Genomic DNA, 18,698 nt, shown 5'->3' with positions numbered 1-18,698 from the left:
TTTTCCTTATTTCTGTCTTACACAGAAACTTAATTTTATCTTTGGGGGTAAGGACTGCTTCTGAAGTCTGAAGCTTAGTGTCTGGCTGACATTTTACGTTGATGTAGGGAACAGGGCAGTATCCTGCTCCTCCGTTTTGTTTTCCCATCCCACTGTGGATGAGGCCTCCAGGCTCATTCCTCTTGGGGGTGGTCTCCAGGGAGAACGGTGTCAGGAACAGGACTGCAGCTCCTCTGTTTTTCCGATGGGCAGTTCCTCTTTATTCCATGAGGAGGTTCCTGGCCCATCCATCATTCAGATCCCCAGGGTGTTGCCTCACCAGCGAGGCCTCAGGGTTCTGGCAGAGGGGTCAGACTGAAAGCACCACTGGGGACCTTAGTTGCCACTTCGCAGCGTGCTTGGGAATAGGTCTTTGGCCCACACCACAGGTCGCCAATTCTAGCTCTCTGCAAGGTCACTAGGCCGCCATCTGGCCTCCCATTGCAGTCACCCGTGGACCCACTGACCCAAATATATTACCATGCCCAGAGGGCTGAGAACCAGACTTGTGGGGACCAGTGGCACCTTAAGGAAGCCCTTCATCTTCCTTAAAAACATCGTGCACAGTTCTCCAGTGCAGCTGTGAAGGGCGGCCCAGAATCTTGTAGGTGGATAATGGTGTCTAGAGAGGTGTTTCTCAGAGTTCCTGGACGAGTAACATCACCTGCGAACTAGTTAGAAATATGAATTCTGGCTCTGCTGACTCAAACCCTGCGGGTGGAGCCCAGCAGTGTGTTTAACAAGCCCTCCAGGTGGGTTCTGATGCACACTGCAGTTCTGAGAACTCGCTTGGGGCCTGGCGTGCAAGGAGGAGCAGCTCACCTGGGCTCAGCAGGTGTGATTGTTAGGGGAGCCTACAGGTCTCCTCACTCTCACTGGTCCTTGGGTGCCTCTCAAATTGCAACAGCCACTGATTGGCAGGAGTAAGCAGGTTGCTGATGGTCTGAGAGTGTGATATCACAATAGATCGTGTCCCTCTGGGCAGCTCCACTAGCATGAGACACGGCAGAGGGATCTGTACAGAGAGGGGTTTGTGAGGACAGGTTTCCCACCATCACCAGGAATTCTAGGTTCCGGGCCTGTCTCTTTCCCTTACTACTGACCTGCAAGTCTCTTGCCCTGTCTGAGCTCCATCTGTAGGGACAGGATGGTATTGCCTCACTTGATCAGATGAGCCCTCCTGAGGGCTCTCCTTATTTCTGGGAATGGTCATCCCATACCCAAGGATTCCCTTGCCGGGTGAACCAGAGGCTGGAGAACAAAAATTGTAGTTTGGGGCAGATCAAACTTGGAGGCCGCTGTGGATCGCTCGGGGTCTGTAGGTCGGGTACAGGGAGGCGGGAGCGTGGGCTTTTCCCCAATGCTGGCTGGCTGGTAATAAAGAAGATTCGGGCAAATAGACCTGGACCCCTGAGAGAGAGACGGGAGAGCAGCTTCACACGTGCGGCATCCCTTGTCCGCACAGGCGGGAGTGGAGCTTGGGTGGAAGGGGTTTTGAAGGAAACTCACCAGCTCGTGGGTGTTGAATCCTGTAATTCCCCGATTGCGGTTTCTGGCAGGGGCCTGGTGGGTAAAGGGTGAGCTGGGTTGCCCCACCTCGGGTCAGGCCTCATGCAGCTCCTCCTGCCGGGGCTGGCTTGTGGGTGTCGCTGTTCTCCAGTAAAGCTAATGGGAGCCCCTGGCCGAACCTGAGCACGCTTTCCTCTTTCCTTTCAGATCTAGCCATGAGCTACCCAGGCTACCCCCCGCCCGCAGGTGGCTACCCACCAGCTGCACCAGGTAAGAAGGTCTGGGGCCTGTGGGGGAGGGATTGCCCTCTCTTCACAGCATCCAGGCATGCAGAGGGAAGGAGTGATGGTGCTTTCTAGTCATTTCCTTGCTCCCTTCATACCACACAGTGCAGCCAGGTGGGAAGGGGCTGGAGAAGAGCTTGGATCCTGGGGCCAGGCGAGGCCAGGGTTTGAAGCCACTTCTGAAAAGCCAGGATGAGGCCAGGCCCCCGTCTCTTGCCTTATTAGCTGATGAGTGTGAGGTGTGAAGTCACTCAGTCGTGTCTGACTCTCTGTGACCCCAGGGACTGTAGCCCACCAGGCTCCTCTGTCCATAGGAATTTTTAGGCAAGAGTACTAGAGTGGGTTGCCATTTCCTTCTCCAGTATTGGGAACAGACAAACATGTTCCATTCTCTGGGACGCGGTTTTCTCCTCTGCAAATGAATTCAAGCGTCTCCTTCACTGGGCTGGCCCAGACAGGACCGATAGCCGGGTAAAGGCTCTGGCAGTGTCCTCTGAGGCCCCGTCACTCTTGCCCCGTGTGCACGGCGCGTGGCTTCCCAGCAGCAGGGCCCCTGCATGGGCAGGAAGTAGAGGCGGTCCCTGGGGGTCAGATGTTACTGCTGCAGCTGCTGCTGTGGGCCAGTAGCAGGGAGGCTGCGCCAGCCTGTTGGGCATCTGTGTCCCACCACTTCCACCTCTGTCAGCACCTGAGCAGCAGGAGAGGGAACTGGCGAGTGATTCCGGGGAGGCCCTGTCCTGAGTGTCCCGGAGCTGGAGAGCCACACTGGAGGCCCTCAGGGCCTTTTCGCGGCCGTGGACAGGGCTGCTTCTGACAGGCCAGCCGTGATGCTAGCTGCTGTGCCGCTTGTGAGGGCTACGGTGAGGGCTGTCACACATGAATGCTCACCGGGCTCCCGGCTAAGCCCTGCCTGGCAGTAGCTCTCTCAATCCTCCTCGTAGCAGTTTGAGCCATCACTGATTATGCCCACTTCGCACGAGGAAACTGAGCCAGGCTGGTTGAGTGCTCACCCAGGGCATAAACTCCAGTCCTGCTGGTTTCAGAGCTGGGACTTTGTACTGCTGTTCCCCGATTGTCCTCCTGACTAGGACAGGTGTCTGTTTTCCACAGCCAAGCCCTGTCTCCCTCTGTCCTGTCATCCTGCTTCTCCCTGCCTCTTACACACATGTGGGGACGGCATACCACCAAATGAGCAGGACACCCCGCCCCACCCGCCGTGCTTTCCCATCACTCTGGACTCTGAGTGCTCCCTGAGCCCCCACTCTGCTGGGCTCAGCACGCCTCCCCGAGTGACCTGTCTGTACTCCTGGTCCGTGGTGGTGAGCCCAGCAGAGCAGGTCTGCCCGTGGCCCTCCTACCATAATACCCTGCAGAGAGTCTTGGGAGTGTTTGCTGAGCGGTGCCTTCCTTCCTGAAAGGTGGGGAAGGTTCCTTCTTCTCTTCTCTGGCAGTGGGATCACGCTAGACTTTGTTGCCTGAGCGTTTTCATTGTGGCCTATAGGACTGCCCAAGGCTCCATTTGGCCTCCTCTCTGACCACCTGGGAGCTTGATGTCTCTGCCTTGTCCTCTTGGTGGCTGATCGGGGGACTGATGGATCGGTGTTGCTTTCAGGTGGTGGTGCCTGGGGAGGTGCTGGCTACCCGCCACCCACCATGCCTCCCATCGGGCTGGATAATGTGGCCAACTACGCAGGGCAGTTCAACCAGGATTACCTCTCAGGAGTGGTGAGTCCAGCCCTCCCACTGGGCTGCCCCGGGGGTCACTCTCCTGGGGCCAGAGGGAGAAAAGCTGCTGGCTTCCATGGTGTCAGGGGTGTGTGTTTACCTGTGGGCACTCAGGGTGTCGAACTGTATCTTAGGACAGAAGGGTTTCCATCAAGGCTCTTGGCACCTCACAGTCCCTCTGTGCATCTCGTTTTTCTCAACTGTAAAGTGAGGGTGGGGCAATTTGTTGGGCTGCGTGGTCTTCCAGGTTTCTTTCAGCGCTGGGGGATTGGGTAGGGGTGAGGAATATGCATTGAGCACCTTCTGTATGCGCTCAGCATAGGGACGGGAGGAAGGTGAGGGGGGTTGTGTGTGTGTGTATGTGTGTGTGTGTGATGCACATGTGACCACATGCAGGTGTGTGTTGTCCGTGTTGGTACATGTGGATGACTGTCCTGGTTGGGCCTGGGGGCAGGTGCCTGGTAACACAGGCAGGCGTGCTACTTTTGATTTGCTTATAAAATGGTGTATTTTATACTCTAAAGATAAACGTATGCTCAGTGTGAACAGTGTAACCACTACATAGTCTAATTTGCACCAGGCCCATTGTAGGTGCTGGGGATAGAAAACCCCAGCCTAGGAGTACCTACCATCCACTGGGAGGAGACAGACAGTAGCATGAGGAAACAGTGGTGTGGTGTTAAAGTGAGGGTGGGTGCTTTGGTACACAGGCAGGTTAAGGGGTCAGTGGTGCAGGCGGAGGGCATGTGCGACAAGGTGGGTGGGCACGGTTGGCCTGCTGAGAAGCCAGTGGTGCTCGGAGTCAGCTTGGGCTGAGTGTGGCTCCCGGGCACCCACTGCAAGGCTCAGGGTGGGGAAGGGCAGATAGATGGATGGAGTGTGGCCTTACCTCTCCAGGCCTGTTATTCTAAGGCTCTGCTTTGTGGACTTTCAGGCAGCCAACATGTCCGGGACATTTGGAGGAGCCAATGTGCCAAACCTGTACCCAGGGGCCCCTGGGGCTGGTTACCCTCCAGTTCCCCCAGGGAGTTTTGGGCAGCCCCCTCCTGCCCAGCAGCCTGTTCCTTCATATGGAATGTACCCGCCCCCTGGAGGAAACCCACCCTCTGGGATGCCTTCATATCCGCCATACCCAGGGGCCCCTGTGCCAGGCCAGCCCATGTTGCCCCCTGGGCAGCAGCCCCCGGGGGCCTACCCTGGACAGCCGCCCATGACCTACCCTGGACAGTCACCAATGCCACCTCCTGGGCAGCAGCCGGTGCCAAGCTATCCAGGGTACTCAGGTTCTGGGACTGTCACCCCTGCCGTGTCCCCAGCCCAGGTAAGTGCCAACCCTGTGCTACTGTCTGTCCGGGCCTGGCCCTAAGAGCCTGAGACCCCTAGGGGCCTAGTGTCCCCTAGCAGGGACGGGGGAGGGCTCAGTCCTGTAGCTCTGACTTGTAGTGTTCAGAGTGTCACTTTCTCACAGACTTCCCACCCCTGTTTGCACTCCTGAGGGCCCAGGGAGCCGCCCTGTTTGTCCCAGCTTGGTTAGATGGTCCCCGTGTGAGGCGGGTCTGAACGCCTCCAGGTACTCTTCATCCTCTTGTGTTATTTACTGCCTGGGCTTTGTGAGAACTGTCTCAAAAGGCCTTTGCCCAGTGGCCCTTAGTCTTTAATCCCTGGATGTGCCCTCCCAGACTCAAAACCAGCCCCTTTGAGTGTGTAAAATTGTTGCCGGTTCTTTCAGGACTGCTCTTGGCTCATTTTGGAGAGCAGTTCGTGTTTGCAGAGCCTAGAATTCATTGTCATGGTTACACAGCCAAACCAGCCAAGCACAGGGCTAGTGGAATGTGGTTGACTACTATTTTTAGTCAGAGGGTCCATTCCCCTCCTTCCCCAATACCCACACGTCCCGCCACCCCTGCCCTGCCCTGCATCGTCCCTATCTGCCTTCCCCTCATCTTTCTCTCAGCTTATCTCCTCTGTTAAAGCTAGTTCGTCCTAGATCATCCATCAAGGGAGAGTTTAGGCAGGAAAAATACAGTGTGCTTGGAGTGTAGCTGTCATTTGAGGAAGAAGCCCAGCAGGCAAGCAGGTCGTAGAGTCCAGAACACGGTGCCAGGAAACCAGAGCGAATCCAGATCGTAGCCGGTCTGCATGTACCGTCGTGAAGGCTGGACACATGAAGGCATCCCGGAGGAGCACCTGTTTGTGATATGCACAGAGTGACTGAGCAGGCCTGTTAGGGGAGCCCCGATGTGCAGTGCTGAGGCCTTGAGGAGAGGCTGGGACCCTGTTCCTGAGGCCTCTCCTTCATCAAGAGCCCAGCCTGGAGGACCTGGGCATAGGGTAGATTTCCAGCACCAGGACTCAGCTCTAGGTAGGCTCCAAGCCACGGGAGCCAGGCAGATGCTTCAGTGCCAGGACACGAGGACAGGTAATGTACATTAGGCCGGCTCAGTGTTGAGTCCCCTGTGCTGTCAACTGCAGGCTCCTTCAGGTCCCCCAGCTTTTAGAAGAAAGGTCATTTCCAGAGTCTGGGCCAGGCAGTCTCATATCTAGGAAATGTAGCATCTTACTGTCTGTCTGTCTGTCTGAGTAGTTTGGAAACCGAGGCACCATCACAGATGCATCTGGCTTTGACCCCCTGCGAGATGCTGAGGTCCTGCGGAAGGCCATGAAGGGCTTTGGTGAGAGACCCAGTGTGGCATGAGTCCCAACTGCCTCCTCCTGACTCCCTCGGCAGTTACACAGTGGCTCTGTGGGCTGGGGTTGCTGGGTGGAGGCAGACTGGCCCGCGTGTTAGAGAAGGTGGATATGGGGATGTATTGCGGATGCTCAGGAGAATTGGAGGATCCAGGCCAAGAAAGTCTCTAGCCACAGAGCATCCCTGTGACCCCAGCCACGCCCACTCCCACCTCTCATTCCACCAGGGACTGACGAGCAGGCCATCATTGACTGCTTGGGTAGTCGCTCCAACAAGCAACGGCAGCAGATCCTCCTGTCCTTCAAGACAGCATATGGGAAGGTGAGTGTTGGTGGGGGTTCCTTCCTGAATCAGGGCATATCCTCCTGATAGGAGCAGCCTACTCCTGCTTTTCCTCAGGACCTGGATCTCCTAGATGAACTGTAAGGCATGTTAGGGCATTTCTCGGTGGCTGTCAACTGATGGCATCTTCTAGAGGCAAAGGATGCTCTGAAGCAGAAATCCCAGAGTCCACAGGGTACTGGTTTGCTGAGAGGTGCCCAGGGATCTGGGTTCCATCCTGGCTCTGCTGTGACTCACTGAGACTATGGGCAAGTTATTTCTGTTTGAAGGAAGAGGCTTTAAGTACTGAACACATGAAAGTTTGAATTTGGGGGCTTTTGGATCTTAATTAATAGATAACCACTGAGTACATATAGACTAGTACGTGCAGGTTAATGCTCTGGCCTAGTGTCTCTCCTACTTTAATGGGCTATGAGTTCCCTGGGAATCTGGTTCAAATGCAGGTTACAATTCTGCAGGTCAGGCTGGGGCCTGAGGATTGTCTTTTATGTAGATGCTGCTGGATCTGGGATATTGTTCCCTATTGGTCACCTCCTATGGATTCTCAAAATAGGTCTTGTTTGTTTGTCTGAATGTCCAATTAGGATTTGATCAAAGATCTGAAATCTGAACTGTCAGGAAACTTTGAGAAGACAATCTTGGCCCTGATGAAGACGCCTGTCCTCTTTGATGCTTATGAGATAAAGGAAGCTATCAAGGTGTGTATGTTCTGTGTGTGTGTGTGGACATGATGAACATAAAGACCTAGACCACGTTGTATGTCTTAGCTCGATTATTAGCTACTGTTGTCAGCATAGCTCCTGGGGTCCAAGTACTATAGAAAAGGGAACTTCTGGTGGCTCCTCCAAGAGGCAAATGAGGCATCACTCATCATCAGGGAGCATCTAAGTCTCTCTGCCTTAAATGGTAGGAGCTGGGGCTCAGAGAAAATCAGTGATGCAGTGCTAGTAGGGGTGGGAGGAGTGGATGATATCATCTTCATTCATCAGGACTCTGTTGTTAGCAGGTAACAGAACACTCTTGAGGAGCTTAAGCAGAGCCAGGGTGGAGAATCAGGATAGAAACAGCAGCCTGACTTGGAGAGGGACGGGACTGGGCAGAATTTCTCATGTCTGCTGCTTGAGTGTCTGCTTCATTCTTCCATCTGCTTCTGTGCCTCTCCTTCTTTGGCACAGCATCCCTGTGGACCCCTTCCTGAGTACCTGTCAGAGATCCAGCCACAGAGGAGGCCAGCTGTCCCTTGGTCCAAATTCCGAATAGGAGGCAGGTTTTGATGGACTTTGGGTTCAGCCTCCCCCTAGTCCTGTAACTGTCAAGCAGGTGTCCCTCAGCAGATGTCCTATGGATGGGGTGGGGCCACTCCCACAGATGGGGGAGTCCTTGTGAACTGAGCAGGTGCCCTAGAAGAAATCTAACATTCCTCAGGGCCTAGTGGGCACAGTGACTCTTCCTGCCCCGAAGGGACATCCCCTGAAACTAGGTCCATCTCTCCGAGGGTGTCAAAAGACACAACTAAGCCAAGGAGTAGGAGAAAGTGACTCTGTGGACTGTAGCCTGCCAGGCTTGTCTGTCCATGAGATTCTCCAGGCAAGAATACTGGAGTGGATTGCCATTCCCTTCTCCAGGGGGTCTTCCCAACCCAGGGATCAAACCCGAGTCTCTTGCATTGCAGGCAGAGTCTTTACTGTCTGAGCCACCAGGGAAGCCCAAGAAGCAGGAGAGGGATTTATTACTTGCAGCAAGTGAGAACATCAGGGATCTTTCCCAAAGCAGTGTCTCCTGGAACTGCAAAACTGGGAAAATTTTAAGCTAATAGGTGCATATTCATGAAGGGGCTTGGATGGTCCACAGAGTCCATACCTGAAAAGGTCAACATCATCATCCCTTAGGTTCCATTTCTTTTGGTGGTTGAGTGCCCAAGGGGGTTTAAATTCTGCAGAACAGCTCAAGAAAGTGCTTCAGGCTTGTCTTTACCATTGACACAGAACCCAGGGTCTTTACATATGTTTTGTTATCTTTCCTATTGCCCTGTTGTTCTATTAAGGACAAGTACCGTGGCCAGGCTTAGATCACAAAATGGTTTAGACCAGAAATGGTTTCTCTTATGTCAAGAAAGTCCTTCTCGATTCTCTTGCTCCCAGGACACCCTACCATATCTGCCCCTAGTATCACTCCCATTTTATGGTCAAGGAACCAGAGGCACAGAGAGGTGAAGTAACATGCCGAAGGTCACATAGCTAGTGATCGTCAGAACCAAGATGCAACCCAATACAGAAACCAGGCTGCTGACCCTGTCCCCTGCCTCTCACTGTCCCGTCCTCAGCTGTCCCTTCCATCCTCAATGTTCTTTTCTTCAGTGTCTCAGGATGCTCGACTCTCCACCCTGGGAGTCAGGTTTTCCCACGTGTCCATGCTCTCGCTTTCAACCCGTTTTCTCAGTTGTTTGTCACCTTATCTGTGGACTGAACTTGGGGTAAAACAGATCTAGGGCTGCCTCTCAGCCCCACCGTTTACTGTGTGCCTCGGACAAGTCACCACACTTCTCTGATTTCTTGGTGTCCTGGAAGATGGAATGGGGATAATCCTTCAAATGGATCTCTACTTGTCACCATGTTGCTATCTTCCCTGGTACTTTCCTGAGACTGTGTGGGGGAGTTTGGCTGCTTCAGGCCAGGGTAGCAGCAGCTGCATGATGGGTGGGTCTGTGTCTGTGGCCTCTTCCCCTGGGGTTTGTGTCCTGGGGGATCATGGCACCTGCCCTTCCCTGCCTGCCAGCGAGGAGGCTGTCACAAGCTCCTGCTTTGTCCTGTGCTCTGGCTCCGCAGGGGGCGGGCACTGATGAAGCCTGCCTGATTGAGATCCTCGCCTCCCGCAGCAATGAGCACATCCGGGAACTGAACAGACTCTACAAGACAGGTTAGACTGGCCCCAGGGCCTCACCCGCCGTGGCCACACCCTCTCCCGGGGCCTGAACTCTTCCTTCCAGACCTTATCTCCCCATCTCCTCCCATCCCCAACACACTGGGCTTCTATCCCAGGCCCAGCCCTGCTTGCTGTTTACACAGAAGCAGGTGACTGAGGTTAAGGGAGGGCTGGGGGAAACCTCCTGGGCACGACTAGGGCCAGGTCAGCCTGGGAGTCATAGCCCTTCCTGGTCTCCAGTTGTATGTTCCTGGGGGCCATGTGGGCCACCTGTCTCCTCATGCCAGGCTCACTGTTGACTGTGTGCAGTGGGCAGCTTGTTCCACGGGGCTACAGTGTGCCCCTTCCCTGCATCTTGCTTTCAGAATTCAAAAAGACTCTGGAGGAGGCCATTCGGAGCGACACGTCAGGGCACTTCCAGCGGCTCCTCATCTCTCTCTCTCAGGTACTTTCCCAGGGCAGAGCTTGGGCTCACAGCAGGGAGAGGTGGACGTCTGAGCCACAGGGAGGAGGAGCAGGGAGGGAGGGATGTGACTCCAAGGAGTGGCCTTGCCTCACAGCCTGCTTCCTTTCAGGGGAACCGGGATGAAAGCACGAACGTGGACATGACCCTCGTCCAGAGAGATGTGCAGGTGAGTGATGGCCGCTCACCTGGCTTCTTGAGCAGGGGGCGTCTCCCACTTCCTTGTGTCATGAGGGGTGGAAACAGCAAAGATTAGGAGTGGATTCCAGATGCTGTAAGTTTCACAGGCTCTGCTGCTTATCAACTGTGGCCTTGAGCAGGTCACCCCACCTCCATGGGCCTCAGTCTCCCGCCCTGTAGGAGGGACCATGTGGGATAATACTAATTTTAGCAGTTGGTAGATCAGTGATGGATGTGGGATTTCATGTGATTTTGTACATGTGTTTGATTGCCTAGACCATTATTCTGTTAAGCTTTTGATTTGAACCTAGAAACCAGCTGCCATGTTAGTTGTGTAGCCTTGGAATTCTGCCCTTGTCCCCAGCCTGGTGTGAATTGCAGACCAAAGGGGGAGCTGTCTCTGGCCATTTCCTCTCCTTGTCCAGGCATCCAAGTGCCTCTCCAGAGGAGTTTGGGTTTCCTACCGATGATGTCAGACCACCATAGCAGTTCTGGTTGGAGAGGGCCCTGGCTTCCTGGGGGCTGGAGGGCACTGAGGTGTCCAGGTGAGGACACTGAGGCTCAGGAAGGTAGAGCTGTGTCCTGAGAAACCTGGAGGCAGAGCCTGGACAGAGGCCCACATACCTCGCTCACTCCCTGTGCCCAGACAGCGCCTGCCTCTGCCCTGGTCCCAGATCCCTTCTTAACATCTCTCTGGCTGGGGCCCCCATTTCCATAACTGAACTCAGGGCTGGACGTCCTCAAAGCCCCAGGCTCTGGCCTTGCCCCCGTGGGGATTTTCCCATTGCTGTTTCCTGTCCAGGCCATTTCTTAGCTCAGGCAGAAGTTGCCTTGGTTGAAGGGTTTCATGGTGACTACTCTGCCTTCTTAGTTCTGGACCTCTTGGCCTCACCTTGACGTGTGGGGTCTCTGAGCCCCTGATGTGCACCGTCTGCCCTCAAATATCAGCGCCTTTCAGTCCACGAGCTACTGCTACCTGAGGCCCGGAAAGCACTTTGGAGCCATCTGGTTCAGAGGTTACCTACCAATTGGCATATATACTGAGCTTAGACCTTCAACGGCTTAAGAGGAAGCTGCAAATTCTTTCCATTTACAAACATAAAATGGTGTATGCAATAAAATGACAGGCAGGCACCTATCACATAAAGCCCCACATCCATAACTGCGATTTATTAATTGTAATAGTTGTTGTTTTATGTGTTTCTGCTTATAGATAGGGAAACTGCCTTTAAAGATGAGAAATTTCATATGGACATCGGGATTTCTGGCTCCCTTGGTAGCTCAGTTGGTAGAGTATCTGCCTGCAGTGCAGGTTTTCATCCCTGGGTCAGGAACATCCCCTGGAGAAGGAAATGGCAATCCACTCTAGTATTCTTGCCTGGAAAATTCTAGGGATAGAGGAACCTGGCAGGCTACAGTCCATGGGGTTGTAAGAATTGGACACAACTTAGCAACTAAACCACTACATGGAAAGTGGATCTGGGGGCTGTGAGCCTTGTTCCTCTGTCCTGTTCTCAGCTGAGAAACACCTCTGTGTAGTCCCCATGGTCCCCACCACTCTCTGGCCTTACAACTGCCCTGATTCCTGCATTTAAGTTACCCAGTGGCCCCTTTGGGCTTTCAGGTTGGTGACCCTGAATCTAATTCACTCTTCCCACTTTAGAGCTGAGAACGCTGAGAGGGCCAGTGACCTGCCTCGAGTCCCTTGGCAAGTGGGTGGCAGAGCTAGTACTCAACCTATGTTTTCCTTTGTGCTGCTGCCCCCCCCGCCCCGGTTCCTTGCCTGTCCTGGACCCCAGCAGCCTAGGCTCTCCTGGCTCAGGATGTGTGGATGGCATCTGTCTCAGCACAGTGAATGGAACTCAGCTGGGGCCCTGCCCCCCTTTCCCTCCCTTCTGGGCTTCAGGGCCCAGAGAGACTGCCTAGCTGTCCTAGGTGACCTGGGCCTGGAGTTGGGGGTGAGGCCTGCATGCCTATCGGTCCATCTTCTGTCCAGGAGCTCTATGCAGCTGGGGAGAACCGCCTGGGAACGGATGAGTCCAAGTTCAATGCAATTCTGTGCTCCCGGAGCCGGGCCCACCTGGTGGCAGGTAAGGCCGTCCTGGCTTCCCTGTAGCCAGGAAATGGATTGCAGAAACACTTGGCAGTTCCTCACTGCATGGACCTTTCACTTCCTTGAAAGAGCCCCCTAGTGGCGATTTACAAGATAGTCTCAGCGTGTCTCCTGCATGTGCTGGCATCTGGTTCTGAGGAAAGCAGGGGAGGAGGTGAGAGAAGGGGGGCCTCCTGGTGGCTGGTGTCTTCACCTGCTAGAATATGGAATTTCAGAGTTTTTGTTTGGGAGCAGTTTTTAATTTGTTTTTTAATTGAAATATAGTTGATTTACAATGTTGTGCCAATCTCTGTTGTACAGCAAAGTGAATCAGTTTTACACATTTATACATTCTTTTTAAAATTTTCTTTTCCATGGTTTATTCCAGGAGATTGGATATAGTCCCCTGTACTATACAGTAGGAAGTCCTGCTGACAGTTGCATGGACTTAGGTGTTTATCTTGAATAAAACAGGGAGCCAGTGGAGGGAGTGGTGTGAGGGAGGGGTGTGATTTGACTTAGGTTTTGCAAGTGTACTGAGAGTTGTGCTGAGAAGAGTGACGGGGTCTATGGTGGGAAACCAGTTAGGAGATGGCTGCAGTCAGTCCAGGGGAGAAGTGATGGTGGTGTGGACAGTTGGTAGGAGCAGATGGTGAGAAGGGGTCAGATTCTGGCTCTGTTTGTGGATGAATTGGATGTGGGGTGTGAGAGAGAGAAAGGACCCCGGGATTTGTCCCTGCTGAGCCAGTGGAAGAGGAAGAGGGTGGGGCCCTTGACTGAGAGTGGGAGGCTTTAAGGAGACAAGGGAATCGAGCTACAGGTGCCGTGGAAGCCACTAGGTTTGTGAGCCTGGAGGTCAGAAAAGGTCTGGCTAGAGGTGGAAGTTTGGAAGCTGAGTGGGTCGAAGGAGTTTGAGGCTCTGGGACTGCAAGTGGTCCCCTCGGGAGGGAGCACAGCGGTCTGAGGACAGGGCTCTGGCCATGGCAGGAGACTTAGGAGGGGCACCCAGAGAAAGGGGTGTCCTAGAGGCCAGCAGTGTCAGCGTATAAGAGGGCAGGTGAGGATGGAGAACGATGACCACACCTAGCAGTGGGGTGGGATCTCCAGCACCCACTATGGGCATGCACTGAGCCTTTAATAAATTCCAATAGGCGCCATTCTCCCACTTTACAGATGAGGAGTGGGGCGAAGGGCAGCTGGGGAAGTCAGGTACCCAACTGGTAATGTGGCAGAGTTGGCATTTGCCCTCAGGCTGACCGCCTCCACAGCACACATGTGAACCTCCGCACTGTACTATAATGGAGCAAGAGTGCACATACGTTCATCTTGGTCATTATTTATTTTAGTGAGTATGAGATATGTTTATAGCACATCAGAACCCCAACTGCATGAATGATACTAGTCAGGAGAAAAGAGGAGCTGATCTGAGTTGGATACAGAGGTAGTAGAAATCATGATTCTGATATGCAAATGACAGCAGTTTGGAGAATACAGAAACAGACCTTGGCCAGAGAAGAGGAAGTTACATCCTGGGGGCCGAGCTCAAGTTAGGACTCAGGTCTCCATGGCTCCACCTGCCTCTCTTAGAACCCACAGCCCACTTCCCACGGGTGCTCAGCCCAACCCAGGGTAAGCTGGGGTGCTGGAGGGGTGTTAGCTTACAGTCAGATTGAGAAAGACCGACACACAGAATGATGGAGAAGGGCTGGGGCTGGAAGTGGTGGATCTGAGAAGAGCATATCGGTGTCAGGGCTTCTGGACAGGGGATTAAGGTACAATAGAAGCAGAGGTGCTGGTAAGGGGACTGAGTGAGCAGGCCTGGGGGGCGGGGGAGTGCCCTTGCCTTGGGGTGAAGAACTGGCAGACTTGAGAGCTGGGCTAGTGTGGTCATTGGGACCGCCTAGGGTGCCAAGAGCAGAGTGGGGAGAGGGGGGTCTCTGGGAAGAGGTAGAGGTCTCACCATGTGTCCTGTCTGAGTCAGCTCGAGCTGTCATAATAAAATACCATGGGCCAGGTGGCTTAAACAGCAGAAATCTATTTTTTTCCCAGTTTTGGAGGCCAGAAGTCCAAGATCAAGGTGCCGGCAGTGATGGTTTCTCCTGAGGCCTCCCTGCTTGGCCTGCACATGGCCCCTCCTTGCTGTGTCTGCGCATGCTCTTAGCTCTGTGTTTGCAGCCCTGGTGTTTGCTTGTATGTGCAAATCTCCTTTTCTTAAAAAGACACCAGCCAGATTGGATTCGAGCCCATGCTGAGGGCCTCATTTTAACTTAATTACCTCTTTAAAGACTGTATCTCCAAGTACAGTTAAATTCTGAAGTTCTGGGAGTTAGGACAGTTCAACATAGGGATTTGGGGCGAGCATCAGGGGCAGAATTCAGTTCATAACGTGTCCCTCTGTCTTCCCACTAGTTTTTAATGAGTATCAGAGAATGACAGGACGTGACATTGAGAAGAGCATCTGCCGGGAGATGTCCGGGGACCTGGAGCAGGGCATGCTGGCTGTGGGTAGGTGTCTCAGCCCTCCTGCTGGGGTCTGGGGTGTGTTGTGAGTTTTCTGGGTGCTCACCCACCCTCCGGTTGAGGGCGAGCATAGTGATAGGGTCCAAGATTGTTAAATCCAGGTGCCTACGCAGTGGGAAATCAGGCTGCTTCCTGGATCACTGTGTGTGGTTGTGCCCCCAGCGGTCTTGTTTATATTTCAAGCCCAGCCCCGGGGAGGGAGCTGCAGTGTGAGCACCAGTGGGAGCACGACCAGCCGCTCTCCGGGAGGAAGATGACTCACATCCTGCCAAGTCTTCTCTAAAAATATATCCCTGCAGGCAGTTGTCAGATGTTTGTGATGGGAACACGTGGAAAGATTTTTTTTACTTGCAACAGCAAAACAGGCCCTGGCTGAGGAAAGCTGGCATAGCTCCCGGGACGCTGTGCGCTTCCCACAGTGCCCGGGTCCTGTCCTCCAGAGCAGGGCCTGGCATGCTCCAGGCCAGTCCTCCCCCTGCCCTCCACCTGCGGGTTTGGCCCCTCTTTATACCCACTTGGGACTCTCATGGGTTGTCCATCTTCTGCTTTGCTTTTCTTGGAGCTTTCTGAATGGGACAGGTTCCCCCAGGTCCCCCAGGGTAGGTATCATGGCCTGAGAACCCTAGTTAGATATTCATTCTGCTCAGACAGCCTTTCCCCCGAGGGTCACACCATCCCCAGTGGGTTCCCTCCTGCCTGAGCAGCCATATGGTTCCTTACCACCATCCACATTCCTTCCCTACCAGCTTCCTCCATCACACTGGTTACCAGGAAAGGGGTTGCGTTGGTGTCCAGGCTGCATGTTTCTATTCCAGAGGGCTGGAGCCAGGATCGTGGGATAATTGAGCCTGAAGGAGATGAGGGAGGAGGAAGATGGATGCCGTGGTGTGTTTGATGGACAGCCGGCCTTCTAGGAGGTGGCTGTGTGCCCCGTGTCCCCCTGACTGAAGTTTTCTGCAGATCAGTTTATGCTGTTTCTCTCTTCCAGTGAAATGTCTTAAGAATACCCCAGCCTTCTTTGCTGAGAGGCTCAACAAGGCCATGAGGGTAAGTAATCCCCAGGTACAGGGTCTGGGTGAGGGGGGTGTCTCAGCCCATCCTGTGATTGGGACCTTGCTCAGGGGAGGAAGCTTGAGGAGAGCCACCCTTCCTCCAGAGGGGGCGGGGAGGGGCCCAGGGCCCAGGAAAGCTGGGGACTGGACGGTGAGGAGGTACATAGCTCATGCCCTTGGGCCACTCTCTTTAGGGAGCAGGAACCAAAGACCGGACCCTGATCCGCATCATGGTGTCTCGCAGCGAGATCGACCTCCTGGACATCAGAGCGGAGTATAAGCGGCTGTATGGCAAGTCGCTGTACCACGATATCACGGTACGGGCCTCTGGGGGCTGTCTGGGCTGTCTCCCTGGCTGCTCCCACTATCCCCGTTGCTCTTCCTCAGAGCTCCTATAGGCTTGGCCTCAGCCAAGCACAGGCATCTTGTTTGTGGTCCTCTGCTTGCCTTCTTCAGCTTTCACAGCAGCCGCTTGTCAGCTCCTGACGGCAGGGAGGGTCTTGACCCTCCCTCTATCCCAGCATCTAGCACAACTGCTGTTCAGGAAATGATTGGCAGAGGAGGGTCCACAATCAGCATGAGAGACACACAGTACCACCCCCCACACACATGTACACCTGGTGCCTGACCTCCAGAGTCCAGCCACCCTGTGGATCTGGCATCCATCAGTGAGAACTCAGGTCCCAGGCCCCCCAGAGGGTGCATGGCTCTGGCTTCCTGACGAGTCACCTCTTTCGGCTTTATGGAGGAGGCAGCAAAGGAAGGCAGTTCAGAGCGAGGGCTCGGGGGTCACACCACTTGGGATCCAATTCTGGCTTTTCTATTAGTATTTTCTCACTGTATGATCTCACACAGCTTGCTTAAACCTCCCTGAACCCTAGTTCCATCATCCTTGAGATGATCCCACCCCCAGAAGTGTTGGATCTTGAAGGAAGCGGTCCATGTAAAGCATACTGTATGACATGTACGTGTCTAATAGATAGTAGTGCCTCTCTTATCACTGTGTGTTAGAGACAGTCTGACAGAATTGATTCCTATTGCAGGGGGAGTGGGAAGGAGGGGAATTCTGATAGTTAAAGTCTGAGCTCACATGAATCTTGAAATTGCCACACCCAGGTCCTGATTTCAGACTCACTGATGTTTGATGTTGGGCATCTTCTTGAGAGAAGCTTCTCTCTCTTTTCTTGGCTATAGAAACAATGCTGCTGATAGCAATCTTGTGTTTGCCAGTAGGCTGTGGGCATCTGGAATAAGCCATAGGCCTTGCCCTCAAGGAAGAAAATGATTAGAAATTAGCTCACTGTGGCCTTACGTCTAAGTGCAGTGGGACAGTTGGAGGAGAGCTTAATGTGAACTGGGAGCTGAAATAGTAACTCTCTCCTCCACTGGATGATCGTATCACAGTAGATGACAGTTCCGGTACAGGGTACAGTGCCTTATGGTATAATCCCTGTTGAGTACAGCAGAAATGCACTGGGCAAAGGCCGCCATTAGTTAGACCTGGGTAGGGGTGTTTCTGGCTGTTCAAAAATTTTTTGTGTTTGTTTTTCAAATTCTGACTTTGATCATTGGGGTGAGTACAGCTTTCAGTTTTTTTCAGGGAGGAGACTAGGGAGGCTGAGCTACACTGTCCATGGTCCATGTACTTGTGATGCCAGCATGTGACCTGCTCATCTGCTCAGCAGAATGGGAAATTTCGTAAGATAGGGCCACCTCTCTGTAAGGGCACTTTGGGCAGAAGAAAATCAAGAGCCAGGAAGCCAGAACTGGTCGAGCCTTTCTTAACTTGATGTCTTACTCCTTTCTGTGACCAGGGAGACACTTCAGGGGATTACCGGAAGATTCTGCTGAAGATCTGTGGTGGCAACGACTGAGCAGTGGCTGGTGGGTCACCTGGTCCACCTGCTGGCAACAGCAATGCCAGGAAAAGGCCAAAAGGATGTTTGTCTGTTTCTAACAAATCTACAAAACCGCCCCCAGGTGTCACCGTTCAGACCAGCCGTAGAGCCGTGGCCCCAGCTCCTCCCCCACCCTCTTGATCCGTGCACTGTGCTTGTGCCAAACCTCGTCAGTCTCTCAGGATGCCTCCTGCCCATCCCCACCCCTCACAGCCTCTTGCAGCTAAAGTAGATGTTTTGTTTCCTGACTCATGCAGTCATTCCCCTTTGCTTATGGCTGAAACTCTTGGCTTCCTTTTAGCCATGTAATTTCGTATGTTTAGAAGGTTTTTTTTTTTTTCTTTAATATATAGTTGCAGACAGTTGCATACACGTCTTTGCTGCATAAAAAGTTTGGGTGAAAGAGGTGGGGATTGGAGTGCTGTGTCTTCACTGAGGAGTAAAAGGGAAAACCCTTAAGGGTACACACTCTGCATCTGGTGAAAATGTGTCATGAGCTTTGTTATTGCCAAACTCACTCCTTTTTAGAAAAGAAAAGGCCAGAAAGTCATCTGTTCTTTCTTCCACGCAAACCACAAGAACAAAGCCAGCTCCCTGCCAGTGACAGGGCTTCTTGTAATTGAGAATGTGCCTTAAACCTGAATGTTGATGGCCAAATGCTGTTTCCAAATTAAAGTCATCCAGCTCTGGAATGTTCTGGAAGTGTTTTCCTGGTGCCAGTTTGCTTTCTCATGCTTCATGATCCTGCCCTGTAGCTTAGGGGGTTCCAGCCTTATTAGCTCGTGAAAAGTTATACGGCTTTAAATAGAAACTTGTGCTTAGGAAACCCTGAATATAAGTAATTTACAGGGATTGGGTCTTAAGGACATGAGAAATGGAGGTTCCTGAAATCTTTGCTCAGGGCCCGCATGCTGAAAAGGCACACAGGGTTTTTGGTAAGATGTGGGTGCAGTGAAGTCCACTAGGGCAAGTAGGAGGAGTGT

General features: G+C 53.3%; 1 protein-coding gene across 1 annotated transcript in view; it reads left to right on the top strand.

The window, feature by feature from the left end:
• Positions 1-18,407, top strand: part of ANXA11 (annexin A11) — a 42,338-nt gene extending 23,931 nt beyond the window's left edge. Inside the window, exons 2-15 of the mRNA XM_043476395.1 lie at positions 1,756-1,818; positions 3,445-3,557; positions 4,492-4,878; positions 6,142-6,229; positions 6,473-6,567; positions 7,173-7,286; positions 9,414-9,504; positions 9,876-9,955; positions 10,086-10,142; positions 12,150-12,243; positions 14,655-14,750; positions 15,754-15,812; positions 16,012-16,134; positions 17,632-18,407. Of these exons, the coding sequence (XP_043332330.1) occupies positions 1,764-1,818; positions 3,445-3,557; positions 4,492-4,878; positions 6,142-6,229; positions 6,473-6,567; positions 7,173-7,286; positions 9,414-9,504; positions 9,876-9,955; positions 10,086-10,142; positions 12,150-12,243; positions 14,655-14,750; positions 15,754-15,812; positions 16,012-16,134; positions 17,632-17,691 (1,512 nt within the window). The 5' untranslated portion in view covers positions 1,756-1,763 and the 3' untranslated portion in view covers positions 17,692-18,407. The remainder of the gene's footprint in view (positions 1-1,755; positions 1,819-3,444; positions 3,558-4,491; positions 4,879-6,141; positions 6,230-6,472; positions 6,568-7,172; positions 7,287-9,413; positions 9,505-9,875; positions 9,956-10,085; positions 10,143-12,149; positions 12,244-14,654; positions 14,751-15,753; positions 15,813-16,011; positions 16,135-17,631) is intronic.
• The last annotated feature ends 291 nt before the right edge of the window (positions 18,408-18,698 follow it).

This window comes from Cervus canadensis, chromosome 8, assembly GCF_019320065.1.
Source record: "Cervus canadensis isolate Bull #8, Minnesota chromosome 8, ASM1932006v1, whole genome shotgun sequence".
In the NCBI taxonomy this organism is placed as follows: Eukaryota; Metazoa; Chordata; class Mammalia; order Artiodactyla; family Cervidae; genus Cervus; species Cervus canadensis.
Note: the sequence above shows the minus strand (reverse complement) of the source record. Positions and strands in the feature narration are given on the sequence as shown.